General features: G+C 44.2%; 1 protein-coding gene across 2 annotated transcripts; it reads left to right on the top strand.

Annotated features, from left to right (window-relative positions):
* The first annotated feature begins 8,261 nt into the window (after positions 1–8,261).
* LOC149974547 (pseudokinase FAM20A-like) lies at positions 8,262–18,269 on the top strand. 2 transcript variants are annotated; one of them, XM_090212847.1, is made up of 12 exons: positions 8,262–8,950; positions 10,042–10,525; positions 12,188–12,366; positions 12,531–12,581; positions 14,527–14,605; positions 14,728–14,820; positions 15,983–16,098; positions 16,272–16,452; positions 16,652–16,761; positions 16,964–17,045; positions 17,135–17,194; positions 17,388–18,269. In XM_090212847.1, the coding sequence occupies exons 2-12, from the start codon at positions 10,131–10,133 to the stop codon at positions 17,665–17,667; spliced, it is 1,626 nt and encodes a 541-aa protein (XP_090068973.1). In that variant the 5' UTR covers positions 8,262–8,950; positions 10,042–10,130; the 3' UTR covers positions 17,668–18,269. The 2 variants fall into 2 exon arrangements, with proteins under 2 accessions (XP_090068973.1, XP_090068974.1); XM_090212848.1 differs by having other exon boundaries at positions 8,263–10,525.
* The last annotated feature ends 652 nt before the right edge of the window (positions 18,270–18,921 follow it).

Here is an 18,921-nt window from a genome sequence, read left to right as displayed (position 1 = left end):
GATGTGAGTGACACTGTGTGTGGTGCTGGTTTTAGTGGTTATGAGGTCACTGTGGTGCAACCCCAGTATAGGCTGTGTAGGATAAAAAAACATGTCATTATATGTTGCTGGCCAATTAAGCTCCCTAGAAACATAGGTTTTCAAAAAAGAGATCATTATTCTAAATGTTTTTCACAAAGTCTCTCTTGAAAGTGATTTATATCAATGATAATTAAAGGTTACATGTACGTTTCATCAAACTTTTCAACAGCTATGTTTTCTATACAAAGACCAACTGACAGAGGAGGAGAAGGAGAAACTGAAGAAGAAGAAACTGTACTACGAAACAAAGATTAATGATATAAAGAATGATAGTAAAGAGCTTTGGAGCACCTAAATTACATTTTAGGCATGACAACAACCAATTCTGAACCTACACATCTATGCATAACTGACCAAATTATGAAAGACAAGCATTGTCATTTTGAATTCCTTAAAGTGATTGTGGAAGATGTGAAAGAATATTTGTTGTCTATCAACAATAACAAGCCACCTGGGTCTGACAACTTGGATGGAAAATTATTGAGGATGATAGTAGACAACATTGCCACTCCTATTTGCCATCTCTTCAATCTTGCCTACAGGAAAGTGTGTGCCCTCAGGCCTGGAGGGAAGCATAAGTAATTCCGCTATACCAAGAATAGCAAAACATCCTTTACTGGCTCAAACAGCCGACCAACCAATCAGCCTGTTACCAACCCTTAGTAAACTTTTGGAAAAATTGGTGTTTGACCAGATATAATGCTATTTCACAGTAAACAAATTAACAACAGATTTTCAGCACACTTAAAGGGAAGGGCATTTAACATGTACAGCACTTACACAAATGACAGATGATTGGCTGAAAGAAATGAATAATAAAAAGATTGTGGGAGCTGTTAGACTTCAGTGCAGTTTGACGTTATCGATCATAATCTGCTGCTGGAACAACGTATGTGTTATGGTTTTACATCCCCTGAATATATTGTGTATCGGGAGTTACCTGTTTAACAGAACACATAGGGTGTTCTTTAATGGAAGCCTCTCCAAAATAATCTAGATGGAGTCAGGCATTCCCCAGGGCAGCTGTCTAGGCCCCTTATTTTTTCAAACTTTACTAATTTCCTGCTAATGACTCTTAGTAAAGGCTGTGTGTCTATGTTTACCGGATGACTCAACACTATACACGTCAGCTACCACAGCAAGTGAAATCACTGCAACACTTAACAAAGAGCTTCAGTCAGTTTCAGAACAGGTGGCAAGAAATAAGTCCTAAATATAATATTAGTTAGTCCTAAATATTTATAAAACTAAAACGCATTGTATTTGAGACAAATCATTCACTAAACCCTAAACCGCTACTAAATATTGTAATGAATAATGTGGAAATTGAGCATGTTGAGGAGACTAAACTGCTTGGAGTAACCCTTGATTGTAAACTGTCATGGTCAAAACATCTTGATGCAACAGTAGATTGGGAGAGGTCTGTCCATTACATGAGGTTGGTGGCCCCTTAATTGGGGAGAACAGGCTCTTGGTAATGGCTGGAGTGGAGTTAGTGGAATGGTATCAAACAAATAAAACACATGGTTTCTATGTGTTTGATACCATTCCAATTACTCCGTTCCTGTTACGTCCGTCATTGGAATGAGACCAAAGCGCAGCGTGGAAAGTGTACATCTTTCTTTATTTTAGATGAACACCAAAAAACAACAAAAGATAAATGAACGTAACGTTCTGCAGGCTACACAGTAACTGAACAAAAACAAGATCTCACAAACTCAAGTGGAAAACAGGCTGCCTAAGTATGATCCCCAATCAGAGACAACGATAGACAGCTGCCTCTGATTGGGAACCATACCCGGCCAACAAAGAAATAGAAAACTAGAATGCCCACACAAATCACACCCTGACCTAACCAAATAGAGAAATAAACAGGCTCTCTAAGGTCAGGGCGTGACTGTTCCAGACATTATTACGAGCCGTCTTCCCTTCAGCAGCCTCAACTCCTGTCCATGATAAATCACGTCTCTGCTTTCTTAAGAACGCTATCAACAAGGCAGGTCATACAGGCTCTAGTTTTGTCACACCTGGACTACTGTCCAGTCACAAAGAGGGATTTAGGAAAACTACAGTTGGCCCAGAACAGGGCAGCACAGCTGGCCCTTAAATGTATACGGAGAGCTAACATTAATAATATGCATGTACATATCTCCTGGCTCAAAGTAGATTAGAGATTGACTTCATCACTACTTGTATTTGTGAGAGGTTTTGACATGTTGAATGTACTGAGTTATCTGTTTAAACTATTAGCACACAGCTCAGACACCCATGCATACCCCACAAGACATTCCACCAGAGGTCTCTTCACAATCCCCAAATCCAGAACAGACTATGGGAGGTGCACAGTACTACATAGAGCCATGACTACATGGAACTCTATTCCACATCAAGTAACTCATGCAAGCAGTAAAATCACACAATGAAAACCTGCACACCCAGTGGCCCTATGACAGGAGTCTAACATACAGTGGCAGTGTTGAGAAAGGAGAAAGGTTACTGTAAAGCCAGACAGGTCATAGCCAGACCCAATAAAACCTGATGCTATAATTCAATCACCCTCAGTTTAACTGATTTATGAAGCATGGAATCTGTACATTCTTGACATTCTTGAACAGGAATTGGAGCAGGAGTTTAGTACATTTGGTCAACGTTTTATTCAGGACCCAGAGGCTGGAATTGAAGTGAAGAACTGAGCAGGTGTGTGTGTGTGTGTGTGTGTGTGTGTGTGTGTGTGTGTGTGTGTGTGTGTGTGTGTGTGTGTGTGTGTGTGTGTGTGTGTGTGTGTGTGTGTGTGTGTGTGTGTGTGTGTGTGTGTGTGTGTGTGTGTGTGTGTGTGTAGAACATTTCCTACACTTTCCTCTCCCAGTCTGTCTATTTCCTTGTCCCTGCCAAAATAAGCAATTAGCTGTGCTCCCCTTTCCAGACACACAAATACACACACACTCATTCACACACTCACACTCACACACACGGGCACACACACATTAAGCAGTTTCCTCCCTGCAAGTCCTGTAGAGTTAGCCCCAACACCAGAGAACCAGACAGGGCCTGTAGAGGAAGCCCCAACACCAGAGAACCAGACAGGGCCTGTAGAGGAAGCCCCAACACCAGAGAACCAGATAGGGCCTGTAGAGGAAACCCCAACACCAGAGAACCAGACAGGACCTGTAGAGGAAGCCCCAACACCAGAGAACCAGACAGGGCCTGTAGAGGAAGCCCCAACACCAGAGAACCAGACAGGGCCTGTCGGCACCCAAGAAAGCCCTGCTTTCAACACACTAAGGTAAGGCTGACTTAGGCACACACACACACACTTAGGCACACACACACACACACACACACACACACACACACACACACACACATATTCTGCTTTCAGGTCATGTAAACTCAGAGATTGTTCAGACCATGTTGACATATTCAGGAGAGGGTAAATCATTGACTACCAGATATGTTCTAATGTCACTAACACTGACACTGACACACACTGATACTGACACTGACACACAATGACGCTGACACACACTGATATTGACACACACTGATACACACTGATACTGACACACACTGACACTGACACACACTGACATTGACACTGACACACACTGATACTGACACACACTGATATTGACACACACTGATACACACTGATACTGACACACTGACACACACTGATACTGACACTGACACACACTGAAATTGACACTGACACACACTGATACTGATACAAACTGATACTGACACACACTGACACTGACACACACTGATAGACACACACTGATACTGATACACACTGATACTGACACACTGATACTGACACACTGACACACACTGATACTGACACTGACACACACTGACACTGACACACACTAACACTGACACACACTGATACTGACACACACTGATACTTACACACACTGATAATGACACTGACACTGACACACACTGATACTGACACACTGATACACACTGATACTGACAGTGACACACACCAATATTGACACACACTGATACACACTGATACTGACACTGACACACACTGAAATTGACACTGACACACACTGATACTGATACAAACTGATACTGACACACACTGACACTGACACACACTGATAGACACACACTGATACTGATACACACTGATACTGACACACTGATACTGACACACTGACACACACTGATACTGACACTGACACACACTGACACTGACACACACTAACACTGACACACACTGATACTGACACACACTGATACTTACACACACTGATAATGACACTGACACTGACACACACTGACACTGACACACACTGACACACACTAATACTGACACACACTGACACTGACACTGACACACACTGACACTGACACACACTGACACTGACACTGACACACTGATATTGACACTAACACAGACTGATATTGACACTGACACACACTGACACACACTGATACTGACACAGACACAGATTGATACTGACACACACTCATACTGACACTGACACACACTGACACTTTCACACAATGACACTGACACTGACACACACTGACACCGACACACACTGATAAACACACTGACACTGACACTGACACACACTGACACTGACACACACTGATATTGACACACACTGACACTGACACACACTGATATTGACACACACTGACACACACAAATAATGACACTGACACTGACACACACTGACACACTCTGATACTGACACAGACACAGACTGACACACACTGACGCCGACACACACTGACACTGACACACACTGACACACACTGATACTGACACTGACATACACTGATACTAACACTGACACACACTGACACACACTGATACTGACACTGACACACACTGATACTGACACTGACACTGACACACACTGATACTGACACTGACACACACTGATACTGACACTGAAACATACACTAGTAACAAACAATAACAGCACTACAGACACAGCCTGACACAAAGGAGCTTGGAAATCTCTCTCTCTCCCCCCACTCTCTTTCTCTCTCATTCACTGTCCTCTCTCTCTCTCTCTCTCTCTCTCTGTTTGCCATTTACAACCAGAACCTTATTTCCCTCCCTCCTGTCCCTCTCCCCCAGGTGTCTCTGTGTCACCAGCTGTATGGGGACATCCAGAGGATGATGAAGGCGAGAGGAGGCAAGTGTTTGGGGGTGTGTGCACGACCTTCCAAGCCCTGGCAGTGCAGGTGAGTCAAGGTCAAATGTCACAAACCAGCATTCCCTCCGAGCTATAGTTGATAAATGTATTGCATTACATTGTATTGTTACTGGGTTTATACACATTTGGTTGCTAAGGGACTTGACATTTAAATCTGGGTTACTTACACCAGTATTACAATAGCTATTACCAGTAATATAACTGAAAAATACCAATGATCAATGCAGAAGGAATTTTACAGCATAACTCCACATCCTTTAGGCAAATATTCCGTGATCAGAAGGACTGGAGTAGAAGAGGAGGAGGAGGAAGAACATTTCTGTTCTATTTCGGAGAGGTTTTTGGTGAGAAAATGTATTTTTTCTGCACCGTTACATAGCGACGGAGTTTGGATGCAGTTTCTTCTCTCTCACCATATTTCTTTATTTCTCCTTCTCTCTCTCTTCCTCTATTTGTCTCTCCCTCTAGTTCACTCTGTCTCCCTGTGTTTGTTGTGTGTCTGTTGCCATGCTCTGCCTAAAGTGAGGGATTTTGACCTGCTGACTCAGTGATGGTCAGTGAGGGAGGAATGGAAAGAGCAAGATAAAGAGAGGTTTGAAAAGATTCTCAGGCTTAGAGGGAATTATTCCAACAAAGAATGGCAGAAATGTTTTGTTCTTCGAACGTCAGTCCTCAGCCTGCATGACAAATGTATTCTCAACCTGAACTTTGAACCTCACACTCTTCCTTTAACCTCCTCCCATTCCCTCTCATCCCCATATCACTCTTCACCTCCTTTACCCTCCTCCCCTCTTTTTCTCCCTCTTCCCTGTCATCCTTCACTCCCAGGACTGTCAGGTGTTCTAACCGGAGGATTTGCCTATGAGCCAATGATCATGGCTTTTCCGTGCCACTAGTGTGAAGTGAAGTAGCTAATTTGATGCATGGCTTTCAGATCACAGACATAATAAATATAACACAACGTCCAGGATACATATAGATATTGCGAGTTACAACTAAATAGCTAAGCGAAATGTTACATTCAAATGAAACAAACCAATGCATGGCATAGTCAGCTAGCTGGCTGCTAACGTGGTCTGAAAACAACAATCAAAACAAGTATTCCATAGTAGCTATAACACTCACATACATATTTACAACTAAATAGCAAACGCAACATATCACTTAAATATCTAGCAAGATATGTAAGATATGTCTTACCTTTTCAGCCGGTCGGTTTTTAAACCCTACATTTAGCTAGCTAGCAAGCTCTCTCCACTTTGTGAATGGAAATACGAGGTTCACACTTGACACTGACACAAAAAGTAATTCCCATTCCTTAAGTCCACAAAGCAAAAGTAAATGTCCAAGATGTGTAAAAGTCTGGGTAAAAAGTATTAACTGATAATGACTTTTCAGACAAGTGGACAGTCTAGTACTCATTTCTTTAATGCAGTTTAAGCACATTTTTAGATTTATTTTTCTTCATAAAAACGACCAGAATCAAAAAAAATGAAATAAACCATAAAGAATTCAAATGTGTTATATAATGTAAAAAATATTTGGCTTTGGCTTTTTTTATTAGATTATCACAGGGTAAACACAGTCTATCCTTACTGCACGTCACAGGGTAACGTTACTATGCTTGGGCAGGGCTGGCGTCCATAAAGGGTCATGCGATACCACTTTGACTAAACTACTGCAAGGAACTCTAGAGCATCCAAGGTCAGTCGCTGTGTTATTTTTTTCTCCTCTCTTGTCCTTTCTCTACTTCTTCATTGGTTTTTATCTGTCCCATTTCTCTGTCTCTTTCTTCCCCCACTCTCTTATCTCTTTCTCTCTCTCTCCCTCTATCCCTCTCTCGCTCCCTCCCTCTCTCTCTCTTCCACCCCTTCTTCCTCCCCCCTCCCATATTTTTCCCATCTCTCTGTCTGACCTGTTTGGCACTATCATCTCCCACAACATGTTCTGGTTCTCATGACATCATCGCAACGACCAAATAACAGGAATCAGGATGAGTTGTGATGACAGGTGTACATAAAATACAGCACCCACTGGGCACAGACGTCAATTCAATGTCTATTCCACGTTGGTTCAACGCAATTTCATTGAAAGGACGTGGAAACAACGTTGATTCAACCAGTGTGTGCCCAGTGCGCAGGCTTCACTGTGTAAGAAGAAAAGAGACTAAACCTTTATCAGCACAATTACATGTTTTACAATATTATCCATCCCATCCTCATCACGGCACATTTTAATTATAGAAGTAAAAACAATGATGTACAACCTGGGGTAGTTTTTTTGTTTTGTTTTCTTATTCTATTTTCCCCCTATTAATTGCCTTCGTGTGTCCTCCTTGTGTATTTCCCCAAAGCCAAAGTTGTGCTATTTTACACTTGGTTTTCTGGAGAGAGAGGGAAAGGACATTTCTAGTAGGCGCAGAGCAGTGTTTGTGTCGGGGATGGAACACAAACAGACAGGGTTATCTTAAAGCAAGTAAACAACTCACGGTTCATACTAACACAGACATTGTATGTTGATTTCAGGAATTATCAGATGATAATCTGGAGGTATTATGAATTGAACTCATATGATAATTTAAAAAAGGATTTCTCTCTATCATTGTCAGGCTACCAAGGTTTATTTTAGGGGGACTGTGACAATAGCCTTTTAAGGAGTCACATGCAAACAACAGTTTAATTAAATGGAAAGCTCAGTCTGTTATGAAAAAGAGTGGTCGTCGTCTGTCTAAATAAAATGCTTATTTTTACATCAAACATTTAGGTTTGTTAGAACAACAATAGCTGCTCATATTTTCATAGTTGTGGTATTCCTAGCACTTCTAGGGAGTGTTCACTTCACTCATTTTAGTGTCTTCACACAGAAGCACATTAACAGCTAAAAGGTCAGGTTACGGACGCGTTTCGCTAATTTCCAACATCAATCAAGGAGAGTCTGGGTCCATTTTCTCCTTCTCAGAGAGAGAGTGAAAAACCTCAGAGAATGAGTTCCACACACACACACAGACACACACACACACACACACACACACACACACACACACAAACACACGACAGATGTTTCTAAAATACCACAGTAACAACAACACGCAGATGGAGTCTGGGAAATACCCTCTGAGTTTCTTGCTGCTCAGAGAATTAGAATAACAAATGTCGTCTACTGTGACTTTTAGTGGTGCCATTGAAGAACCTTTTCACCCACTGAAACAGCAGAAGCATAAAAAAGAGTGTATGAGTGTGAGTGTCTGTCAACGCTGCCTTACTCTGTGTGGGTAGACGTATTCTAGCTCTCTTCACCATGCTCTCTCTCTCTCTCTCTCTGTCTCCCTCTCTCCCTCTTGCAAGTATGACAGAGTAAGGGAGGAGTGTGTCCGTGTGTGTGTGTGTGTTCATGGGAAGTGGGATGGGGAGGAAAGTGCTGTTGGAACAGTGCCTAGGAGCTGAACATAGTGAGGCAGAGACGAAAGGAGGGAGGTGTGTAGAGGAGAGGAAGAGTGCGGCAGCAGTGTAGAGGAGAGGAAGAGGGCGGGAGCAGTGTAGAGGAGAGGAAGAGGGCGGGAGCAATGGAGAGGAGAGGAAGAGGGCGGGAGGGAGCAGTCTAGAACAGAGGAGTAAAGGAGAGAAAGACCGAGAGGAGCAGAGGGGAGAGGAAGAGGGGGAGTGGATCTGACTGAGGAACAGGTGAGAGGAGTTGAGATTACAGGAGATGGGTGGAGAATAATCGAATAAAAGAGGTGGAAAGGGGGAGGAGTGGAGAGAGACGAGAGAGAGGTGGAGAGGAGAGAGAATGGAGGAGAAAAGAGGAGAGAGGGTGTTGAGAGTGTTGTGTTCACACCCGACTCACCCAACGGAAGAGAAGAGAGCAGGAGACAGATGACCAGAGACAAGGCAATCCCACTGAGACGGTTGACTTAACACACCCACCAACACACACACATGCCACACACACATACCACATATACACCACACACACACACACACACCACACATACACCTAAAGAGAGCAACTCAGCCACATGCACAAAGACTTGTAAATCTGTTCAGACACATGTACAAGCAAACACACAGACAAACACACACAGACTTTCACTTTTCTCAGAGAACACTGTTTGCCAGGTCCAGATGAAGAGGATTGTGTTCAGGAGGACGAGAGGCGACCAGGAAACACACACTGGACTTGGACCTGCAATCTCCCACCAACAGGCGTGTAACAAACACACACACACACACACACACACACACACACACACACAAACACACACACACACACACACACCGTCAGAGCAAGACCAGGAGGACAGAAGCTGGACTGCACTCTACATTCTGCTGTGACAAGAGATAGACACGCGCTCTCTTCACACAGCCAAGGACCTCTGCTTGGAGCCACTAAACAACCTGTCACTTGGAGTAACACACTGTCTCTCATCTGATCTGAGCCAGAACGGAACCAAGCACCTGGAACCTAGAACACTGACTGTGTCCAGCACATGCTTTGGGCTTTGACCACCTTCATCCAGGAGGATTGCACACAGACAGAGACCCGGATCTAGCCTCTGACCTCTCACCTGCAGCCTGTGGCTGGCGGTGTGACGGCTTGTCTACTGTGGAGCAGCACCTACTCTATTTCTCTGTTCTCTCTGGTCTCGCTCCTCACATGGTCTCGTTCTTTGGCCTCACTGTCTAGTTTATTATATTTGTCTCTCTCTTCTGTCTTTTAAGACTTCTTTGGTTACTCTCTCCATCTTCTTGTTCTCTCCCGTGTCTCTCCCTAGCCACTATCTCTCTCCTCCAGTCTTTCTCTCTAGTCTCGCTTCTGTCTCTCCCCTCCATCTCCCTCTCTGTCTCCTCACATCCTCCCGCTATGATGCTGAGGAGAGACCGTCTGCTCCTGTCTGTGACCCTCACAGCCATCTTCACTGCTGACCTCTACTTCGTCCTGCTCCCCAAGCTCCGCCACAGACAACCAGGACCAGATGATGGAGGCTGCATTTGTCCCTCCTCCAGGGGGACTAACTTCACCCTTGCTGGGTACAGCGGCCTCACCACCCCCTGGCCCTCCAACACCACCTCCATGGACCTCCAGGGGATGGGGGTCAGAGCTACGGACAACCTTACAGAGTTGGGCTCGAAGCTGGAGAGGCTGTTTGCTCAACCCCTGTATAACATCCAGACACCGGAGCTGGTGCTAGAAGAGAGGCTGTTACAGTCTGAAGAGGTAATGGGGTATTACAGGAGGAAGGTCTCGCGCTGGGAGAGGTGAGTTTAGATAAATCTCAATGTTTTGTTATGGTTGTGATTTAGTTTTGGTGGGACTAGACATGTTAGGAGACGTGTGTTTCCCTACTGTGGCTTCGATGTGGTAGAGGGGTAGGGTCCCTGACATTACGGCTGTGGATCCCTGGCACATGCATAAACACACCGTTCTCTTTCTTCCTCTTTCTCTTATTCTCTCACACACACACGCACAGACACTCAAGCATAAGCACGTCAACGTTTTCTCTTAGGCAAGCACTTTTTCCATAAAGACTAACCCCATAAAATGTCTTTAAAGTCGATGTTGTAAACAACATTTAATGGTGGTCTGGAACCAGCACTCAAACATCATTTGAGAGCCTATGTCTGGATCTCCCTGTGCTAGGTAAACAAGACCCTTAAACCTGATGAAATCCTTTAAACCTGTGAGAGCTGAACAGACTGTAGCTGTCTTGGCTCCTGTCTAACAGTGTCCATCACAGCTCAGTGCATTCCCCTCAGAGAGATCCTGTTTGGGCTTCACTGATGGAAAAACAGAAGAAATATGAAGAGAGGAGATTTCTACCCCCTTGGCTTACTTCTAAATGGCACATAACAATAGATACCCCAGGGCTTAGGGTCTTGCAAAAATCTTGCAGTAGCCTGTTAACAGAAGAGAAATGGACTTAACAAGAGGATGGATGGTTTTCATAGGGACTTCTGGGGAAAGTTTGACTGTTTTATTTGGAGGCTGAAATAGAGCCGTTCTAGTTTACTGGCTTTACAAGTCAACCACTACGATTTATGGTGTGTGTGTGTGTGTGTGTGTGTGTGTGTGTGTGTGTGTGTGTGTGTGGCATACAACAATAGTTTGAATCAAGACCACTGAAAGAGGAAGGCGATGTGGTGTTGCAGCCAGCTGCTTGGTTCCTAGTTTCTGGGTTTGTGGTCTCTGGTTGTGGTCTGTGGTCAGCCTTCCTGTGACGACCCCTCCTGTCATCTGACCACAGCAACTGATGATGTTTGAGCGTAGAGAAGCAACCAACCCTCCCACCCACCGCGGTCAGAACTGGCACAACGGTGCACCAATGCCACATGCTTCCCAAACCTCCTTAATGGTTTGAATGTTTGCTTTGGATCCGGGGTGATTCCTGCCCTTACTTTAAGTATGTTTGTGTGGGGAAGTGTCAGGAGAGGAGGAGAGGAAGGAAGGGGGATTTCTAAGTGAGGGCGAACAGCTCGGAAGCTTCGAGAGGGAGTCAGAGAGTCCAAGAGAGAGGTGGCGACTGTTTACTAGGCTTTAGTTTGTCTGGAATGCTGCCACTACAAATGTTTTCCTCTGAGAATAATCTGCATGTGTCTTTGACTGATTACCGCTGACTCTATTCTCCTCTGTGGAGATACCCTAAAGGTTTGGATGATTGTTTGTCCGGTGAAGGAACTGTTGTCCTCACCATGGTTGTTGCAAGTGTATTTTTAAAGGCGCTTTCAATAAAGTTTTATTTGATTTGATACTGTATGTGTATCACAGGCTTTCAAGGATAACTCCACTGTTTTGCATACCCTAACTCTGACCTCATTTTGACCGCTTCTCTCACCCCCTCAGGCATACATTATGACGTTGTGCAGCAACGGCAAGGCTATGCACAACCTTAACACCACTGTAACACCCCTCTTCTCCCCCAGGCATATGAAGCTGTACAGCGAGGCAGCAACGTTGCTGGAACACCAAGCGACCTTTGACCCTGAGGCCAGCTGGCTGAAGTTCCACCTGGGCATTAATCGCTACGCTCTGTATGCCCGCGAGGACCCCACAATCACCCGCCTGCTGAAGGACATGCAGTCCAACGCCGTCATCAGCGCAGGTTGGACCTGTTGTATGAGCGTTATAACCATTCATATAAGCGGTATTCATATGAGTGTTGCATTATAGTCACTGTCAACAGTGCATGCAGGTGCTATAGGACCCGAAGCTTGAACCATTTATATGATTGTTATAGGTATTGATTGCAGAAATGTCTTTATGCAGATTACACTCAAGACGAAAAGGCCCTCAAAGGAGCGTGTGACTGTACCCGGGGTAAGGTCCAGTGCTGTCTTGTCTACGTATCTGCTCTGTTTTGTTCCTCTATGGTTTATGCGTTTTGTGTTCTGTGGAGGAATATTCTATTCAAGTGATAGAGACTTGGTCATTTCTTCAAACAATCATCTTTATTCAATATCGATTAATTATTGCAATAATTAAACCGTCGACTCAACAATCTTGACTGTTGGGTCGAGATCGTACCCTTTACAGACCATGCTGTTCCTTATATACCAGATACCAAGATTGCTCAGTCATAGCTGGTTCAACTCCCCCCATATAGATTGGGTGCACCATAAAGCACTTTGGGTTCATCCTGTGGTCACCTGCTTCTGGTATTATCTCCCAGATGCCAGGATAATTAGGACTACTGAGGCATTTGTTCTGTTCCTCCAGGGCTATCTCTATCTCAGTGACACCCACCACATCTGATCTGTGGAACGCCAGCTGTAGGTTTTTATCACCAAGCCATCACTTAATCAGTTGCCAGCCCAAGCTCCATAAAGGCTCCTCTCAGTTAACTCAGAAAGGAGAGAGAACCTTACTCTATTAAATAAAACAACCATTTGGTGCATAAATATAACATCATCTTACAATCCTGCTACCACAGTTCTAAGATGCATTCCATTTGCTTAAAAAGTTTCCCATGAGGACAGGGAGAGAAAAGGGAGAGAAAAAAGAGAATCAGTTGACACAGTCATCTTCATGACTGGTTCTTTTGTAGTTTTGCTCCCTCTGTTATTTCCTTTGGTGCTCAGCCGTGCTATCAGAACCGAACACCCAGTCGCAGGACTGACAAGACTTTTGTTTTCATCTGGTTCCAAGCCCCATAAATTAGCATCATTTTAATTTCTCACACTCTCCAGATCTTCATAAGTCACATCCCTGGAGACAGAGAGCAGAGACCGACTCATTTAGTTCAAAGGGAGAGTGTTCTTTAAAAAGCTTTATCTCATGAAGCAGGAGAGTGGGGAGTTGTTACAACAGCCCACACACCGGCAATCTCCACAGCTTTGCTATACCTTCCAGCAACAAACAACTCAGACCATGGATACACACTCACAGGCTCACAGAGAGACAGACAGACACACACACACAGCAATCTCATCTAACAGGGCCTGCAGCCAGCTGCATTCCAAGATTTGTAGAGCTTCCAACCACACTCCCTGAAAACACACAGGTGTCTCCAACCTCAGCAACAACACAAACACACTTCCAAGAACCCAAAATCCCTCTATTCCTCTGTCCGGCTTTAAAAAAATAATAATTTAAAAAGGCTTTTTCAACCACTTCTTCTTGAACAGTTGAAATAGCGACAATGTTCCCTTTGCACTTCAAAGCCTGTTTGTGTCTGTTTGATTTCCCTGCAGTTAAACACAGCGGAAAGAGATTGTAAACTATTAATAAGCCAGAACTTCAGAAGACTGAGCTGAGTCAGCTGGAATCAGGAGGAGAAGTGTGTATCTTTATGGTTACTGGTTAGCCTTGCTTTCTGCCACGGTATGCTAAATACCCTGACATACTAGAGAAACCCTACTGAGTGTAGTTCTCCATCTGTGGAACCATTACAGCCTCTGTCATGGTCTTATCACTGGGAACAGGTCCAGGCTGAAACAGATCTAGAGCAGAGAAAATAATATCCAACAGAATCAAATAGAAACGCCAAGGATTCGAGCTGCAAAATAAACGTGGGTCAGATTTCCGGCCAACTATGTGTTTTTTGGATAGGATTTTTAGCGAGCTTAGCTTTGCCAAGCTTTCTCTCTGTACGAGACGAAGAGCTGCCGAGAGAGACACAGAAACTGAGGGCAGGTGGTTGGCTGAGTGGTTGGTTAGAGAAAAGGCCTCGTTTAGTTAATTTAATTTCCGATCCATCACTGTCTCTCTCTCTTTATCTTTCATGTTCTTTCTCGATCTCTTTCTCTCTCTTTCCCGGTATCAGTGGTAAAGCCCAGTGGATACCACCTCAAGCTGGCCCTGAAGATGCAGAACTATGGCAAGGCCATGTTCAAACCCATGAGGTGACTGTTTTTTGAGGAAATCAATCAGGGGGAGTGCTCTGGTTTGTAGTGATATTTTGAACAGTACTGTAGTTATATGAACCCCTCGTTAGCAACTCTCTCCTCTCATCTCCTTCTCTCAGACAGCAGAGAGACCAGGAGACTCCTGATGATTTGTTCTACTTCGTCGACTTCCAGAGACACAATGCTGAGATTGCTGCCTTTCACCTGGACAGGTAACCTTGGCAACCTGTACTCTCTTCATATTTATTTCATTTTGTTTTATTCAACCTTATCTTACCTGGAACTCTCTCGCCGATTCAATCTATTTTCTGAGAAAGCATATAAGAACCCTTCAAATTGAATGATTTTCAAGGATACTGCATTTCCCAAGTTGCCTCCAAAGAAACAGATCCTAAAATGTGTACCTCTGTATACCTTTGACTGTGAAAGAGTGTCCTTGGGGAGATTAAGGCCTTTCCACTATTTCAACATGTCTCCTTCCCAAGCCAAGCATTTCATTTCCACAGACTTAGGTGTAATTACTGCTGTCTACTGTAAAGCCTCTCTAACCTCCATGCCTCCAGGTTACTGCACATTAACTGAAGTGAGTCATCAGTCACATACAGTCATTTGAGTCACAGCTTATCAACCCATAACCACACAGGACAGCAAGTCAACGTGGTTGATATACCTTAACGCACGACAACATTATGGATGGGTGTACATGGGTGTCGGCTAATAAAGCTCAAAGAAGTTATCAAGTTATTACGTTCCATACATTTTTACCTCACAATATACCATTTAGTCCATTTCGAATTTCACGAAGTGGAAAGGAAGAGAAATAAAACAAAGACTAAATGCTCGGGTTATCATTCATGAATTGAACACTGTGACTGTACACTACTGTACTGTCTAAGACTAGATACTGTATGTCTAGTATGTCTGTGTGTTGTGTCTCTGTCTCTGTGTTGTACCAGAGGCTTTATCATTATAAGGCCCAATCAGCAGGTGAGATATGCAGCACCTCAATAACATCTCCAGTATTTAGTCTCAGATACACACACTGATGACTGTTACTGAGACACACAATTCTGTCAGACTGTAAATATGGCCCTGGGGGCTGTTGCCACACATCAACAACTGCTAGACTACACCGCGGGGAACAGAGGCAAATACATAGGCGTTATTATGGATAAAAATCTGTAAAGTTGAATTAAATTCCTGTGACTTTTGAGTATGTCAACTGAGGTGAGAGATTGCAGGAGCTATGAGTTCATCTGACTTTCTATTGTTTGTTCTGTTCAGAATGGAACTCTTTCTTCTCGAACTCTGAGTAGTAGAAGATGTATGAGTTTGCGTTCATCAGAATGGGACTCTTGTCTTTCTCTCACCTAGAATCCTGGACTTCCGGAGGGTACCGCCGGTGGTGGGCAGGCTGGTGAATTTGACGGGGGAGATTCTCCTGACCACTCACAATGAGGACCTAAGGAGTGTGTTCTTTACCTCTCCAGGTAGGCATTACCCTACTAGAGAAATATGGTTCCATAATAAGACAATTTGGCTTGAGAGTCTACACACCTGCTACTTAGATCTTAATGAATCAGTCTGTGATTAAAAGGCGAGGATGAATACTGATCGTTTAAACTAATCTACAGTATATCTATGTATATTCTCTTTCAAACAGCGAACAACACGTGTTTCTTTGCTAAGTGTCTGTACGTGTGTAAGACGGAGTATGCAGTGTGTGGGAGCCCTGACCTGCTGGAGGGCTCCATGTCAGCCTACCTCCCCGGTCTCAGCATCGCCCCTCGTATCTCCATCCCCAACCCGTGGATACGATCATACACCTTCACTGGCAGGGAGGAGTATGCATACAACCCTTACTTAACCCTGAGACCTACTGTCATCTCTTCCCATAATGCCATTTTGGAGCCTCTCATTTCCATTTTGAAAGTTATCCATTTTACTGTATTTTGATAAGGTAATATGGCAGACTGAACATCTTGGTACAATCTTGGTACAATGAATATCTTGTTACAATCTGCATGTGTCTGTCTCTACCAGGTGGGAGGTGAACCCCTTGTACTGTGACACCATAAAGCAGCTGTATCCCTACAACTCAGGGAACCGACTGCTCAACATCATAGACATGGCCATCTTTGACTTCCTTATTGGTATGTACGACCACCCATCACCCCTGATGGATCCCTGTCCTTGTTCCATATGACACCCTATTCCCTATGTAGTGCACTGCCTTTGTCTATACATTGAATAAACACGCTATGTCACAAATGACTCCCTATTCCCAATTACAGTGCACTACTTTTGTCTGTAGCCCTATGTGAGTGAATATTTGTTCTTGGCACTCTCCCTCAGGTAACATGGACAGGCACCATTATGAGATCTTCACCAAGTTTGGCGATGAAGGTTTTCTTCTTCACTTTGACAACGCCAGAGGGTGGGTACTAGAGTTGCTTTATAACTTCAGTCATTGCACAATGGAATATTTCTAGTTCCCTTATGATGACATCACTTCCTGTGTTTCAGGTTTGGGAAGCATTCTCAAGATGAGATGTCCATACTGGCTCCACTGTCACAGTGCTGCATGTAAATATGGAGAGCATACACTATAGTCACTAACACAGATGAACTAACACCAACATTGAACCTGTATTCATATTTAACTTGGCATGGCAACTCTCGAGTCAAGTCTCACTCTCTGCCTATCTCTCCCTCATTCTATCTCCCCCTCTTCACCTCCATCCCTCCCCTCCCTCTACCCCCTCTCCTCACCTCTCAGTATAAAGCGTTCCACGTTAATGCGGCTGCAGCTCCTCTCCCAGGACCGCTATAGGCTCAGTGATGTGATGAGGGAGTCCCTGGGAGGAGACGCACTGCAGCCGGTCCTTACTGAGCCCCACCTGCAGGCCCTGGACCGCCGGCTGCAGCGTGTCCTGAAGACAGTCCACAGGTGTGTGCGCAGGCTGGGAGAGGCTCAGGTGATCACCACAGACTTTGTTGATACCTCCGTCATGCCTGAGTCTGTTAAACCAGTGTCTGCGCCCAACAAGGAGAGGTAACTAAGGTTAACAAGGAATTCAAAAGAAGTGCACTATAATAGGGGAATAGGATGACATTTTGGACGTATCCCCAAGTCCTACAAGGGGAGGTAACATAAGACCAAGGACAGCCTGAGGACCATGATGGCAGGTGACCTCGTCCTGTAAAAGCAGGAACCACAGGGTCTGGTCCCTCTCACCGAGTAATGCATTCCGAACTAGTCTTTGAAGTCAAACCTTTGGAATGATACGGTCAGCTTTGACAATAGACAGCAGCACTGCTTTCCTGCACTGTCAAAATGTCACACATGGCCTTGGGCTATGAGGTCACCTGAGGTCACCTTCCACCCTCTCTGGAGATCCCCTCTGCCTTGCAGTGCATTGAAATGGACCTACTGTATCAGTGCGTCAAAGGAGCCAAATGACTGTGGAAGAAGCACTGGATAATTTAAGATGATTTCTGCTTTTTCATGATTTCACACCCTTCTTCAGTACTCTGTCATTTCAATTTCATTTCAATGATTGCACATCAGTTCTGTGAAGTAACCTTGTGCCAACAGATATTTAATCAAATATACATTTGTAAATAAAGGTTATGATTTGGGGTGATCCATTGAACAAAACTTTGATACGAAGAAATGATGACACTTCAATACTCCTTACATTTCTACTGCTTTCTGTTGTGTAACTGTTTTGATTGATCTGGATTCACATTAGACACACATAGTGACAGTTAAAAGGAAAGACAAACTGAGAGAAAGTGCATGGATGAAAAATAAAGTGTGTGTATGAGGTGTTTCCTCCTACAGGAAAGTGTTACCTATTAAACCTCCATTTAAACGGCCCATGGTTTTTCCAGATAGCACGTAGACGTCTAATGCCCGTCTGTCTGTCTCATCAGGAGGTGTCTGTCTGTCTGTCTTTCTGACTGTCTCATCAGGTGTCTTTCTGTCTCATCAGGAGGTGTCTGTCTGTCTGTCTTTCTGACTGTCTCATCAGGTGTCTTTCTGTCTCATCAGGAGGTGTCTGTCTGTCTGCCTTTCTGACTGTCTCATCAGGTGTCTTTCTGTCTCATCAGGAGGTGTCTGTCTGTCTGTCTTTCTGACTGTCTCATCAGGAGGTGTCTGTCTGTCTGTCTTTCTGTCTGTCTCATCAGGAGGTGTCTGTCTGTCTGTCTGTCTCATCAGGTGTCTTTCTGTCTCATCAAGAGTTGTCTGTCTATTTAATCAGGTATCTGTCTGTCTGCCCTTTAAGCACTTTCACAACCATAACACA

Source organism: Oncorhynchus mykiss, chromosome 20, assembly GCF_057628025.1.
Source record: "Oncorhynchus mykiss isolate SJ-2025 chromosome 20, ASM5762802v1, whole genome shotgun sequence".
Lineage (NCBI taxonomy): Eukaryota > Metazoa > Chordata > Actinopteri > Salmoniformes > Salmonidae > Oncorhynchus > Oncorhynchus mykiss.
The sequence above is the reverse complement of the archived record's forward strand: the minus strand, read 5'-3'. Positions and strand labels throughout refer to the sequence as shown.

Coding starts and splice junctions, on each gene's coding strand:
- LOC149974547 (XM_090212847.1), top strand. CDS start 10,131: ATGATGCTGAGGAGAGACCGTCTGCTCCTGTCTGTGACCCTCACAGCC. Junction 12,367..12,530: donor CAACGCCGTCATCAGCGCAG/GTTGGACCTGTT, acceptor GTCTTTATGCAG/ATTACACTCAAGACGAAAAG. Junction 14,606..14,727: donor GCCATGTTCAAACCCATGAG/GTGACTGTTTTT, acceptor TCCTTCTCTCAG/ACAGCAGAGAGACCAGGAGA.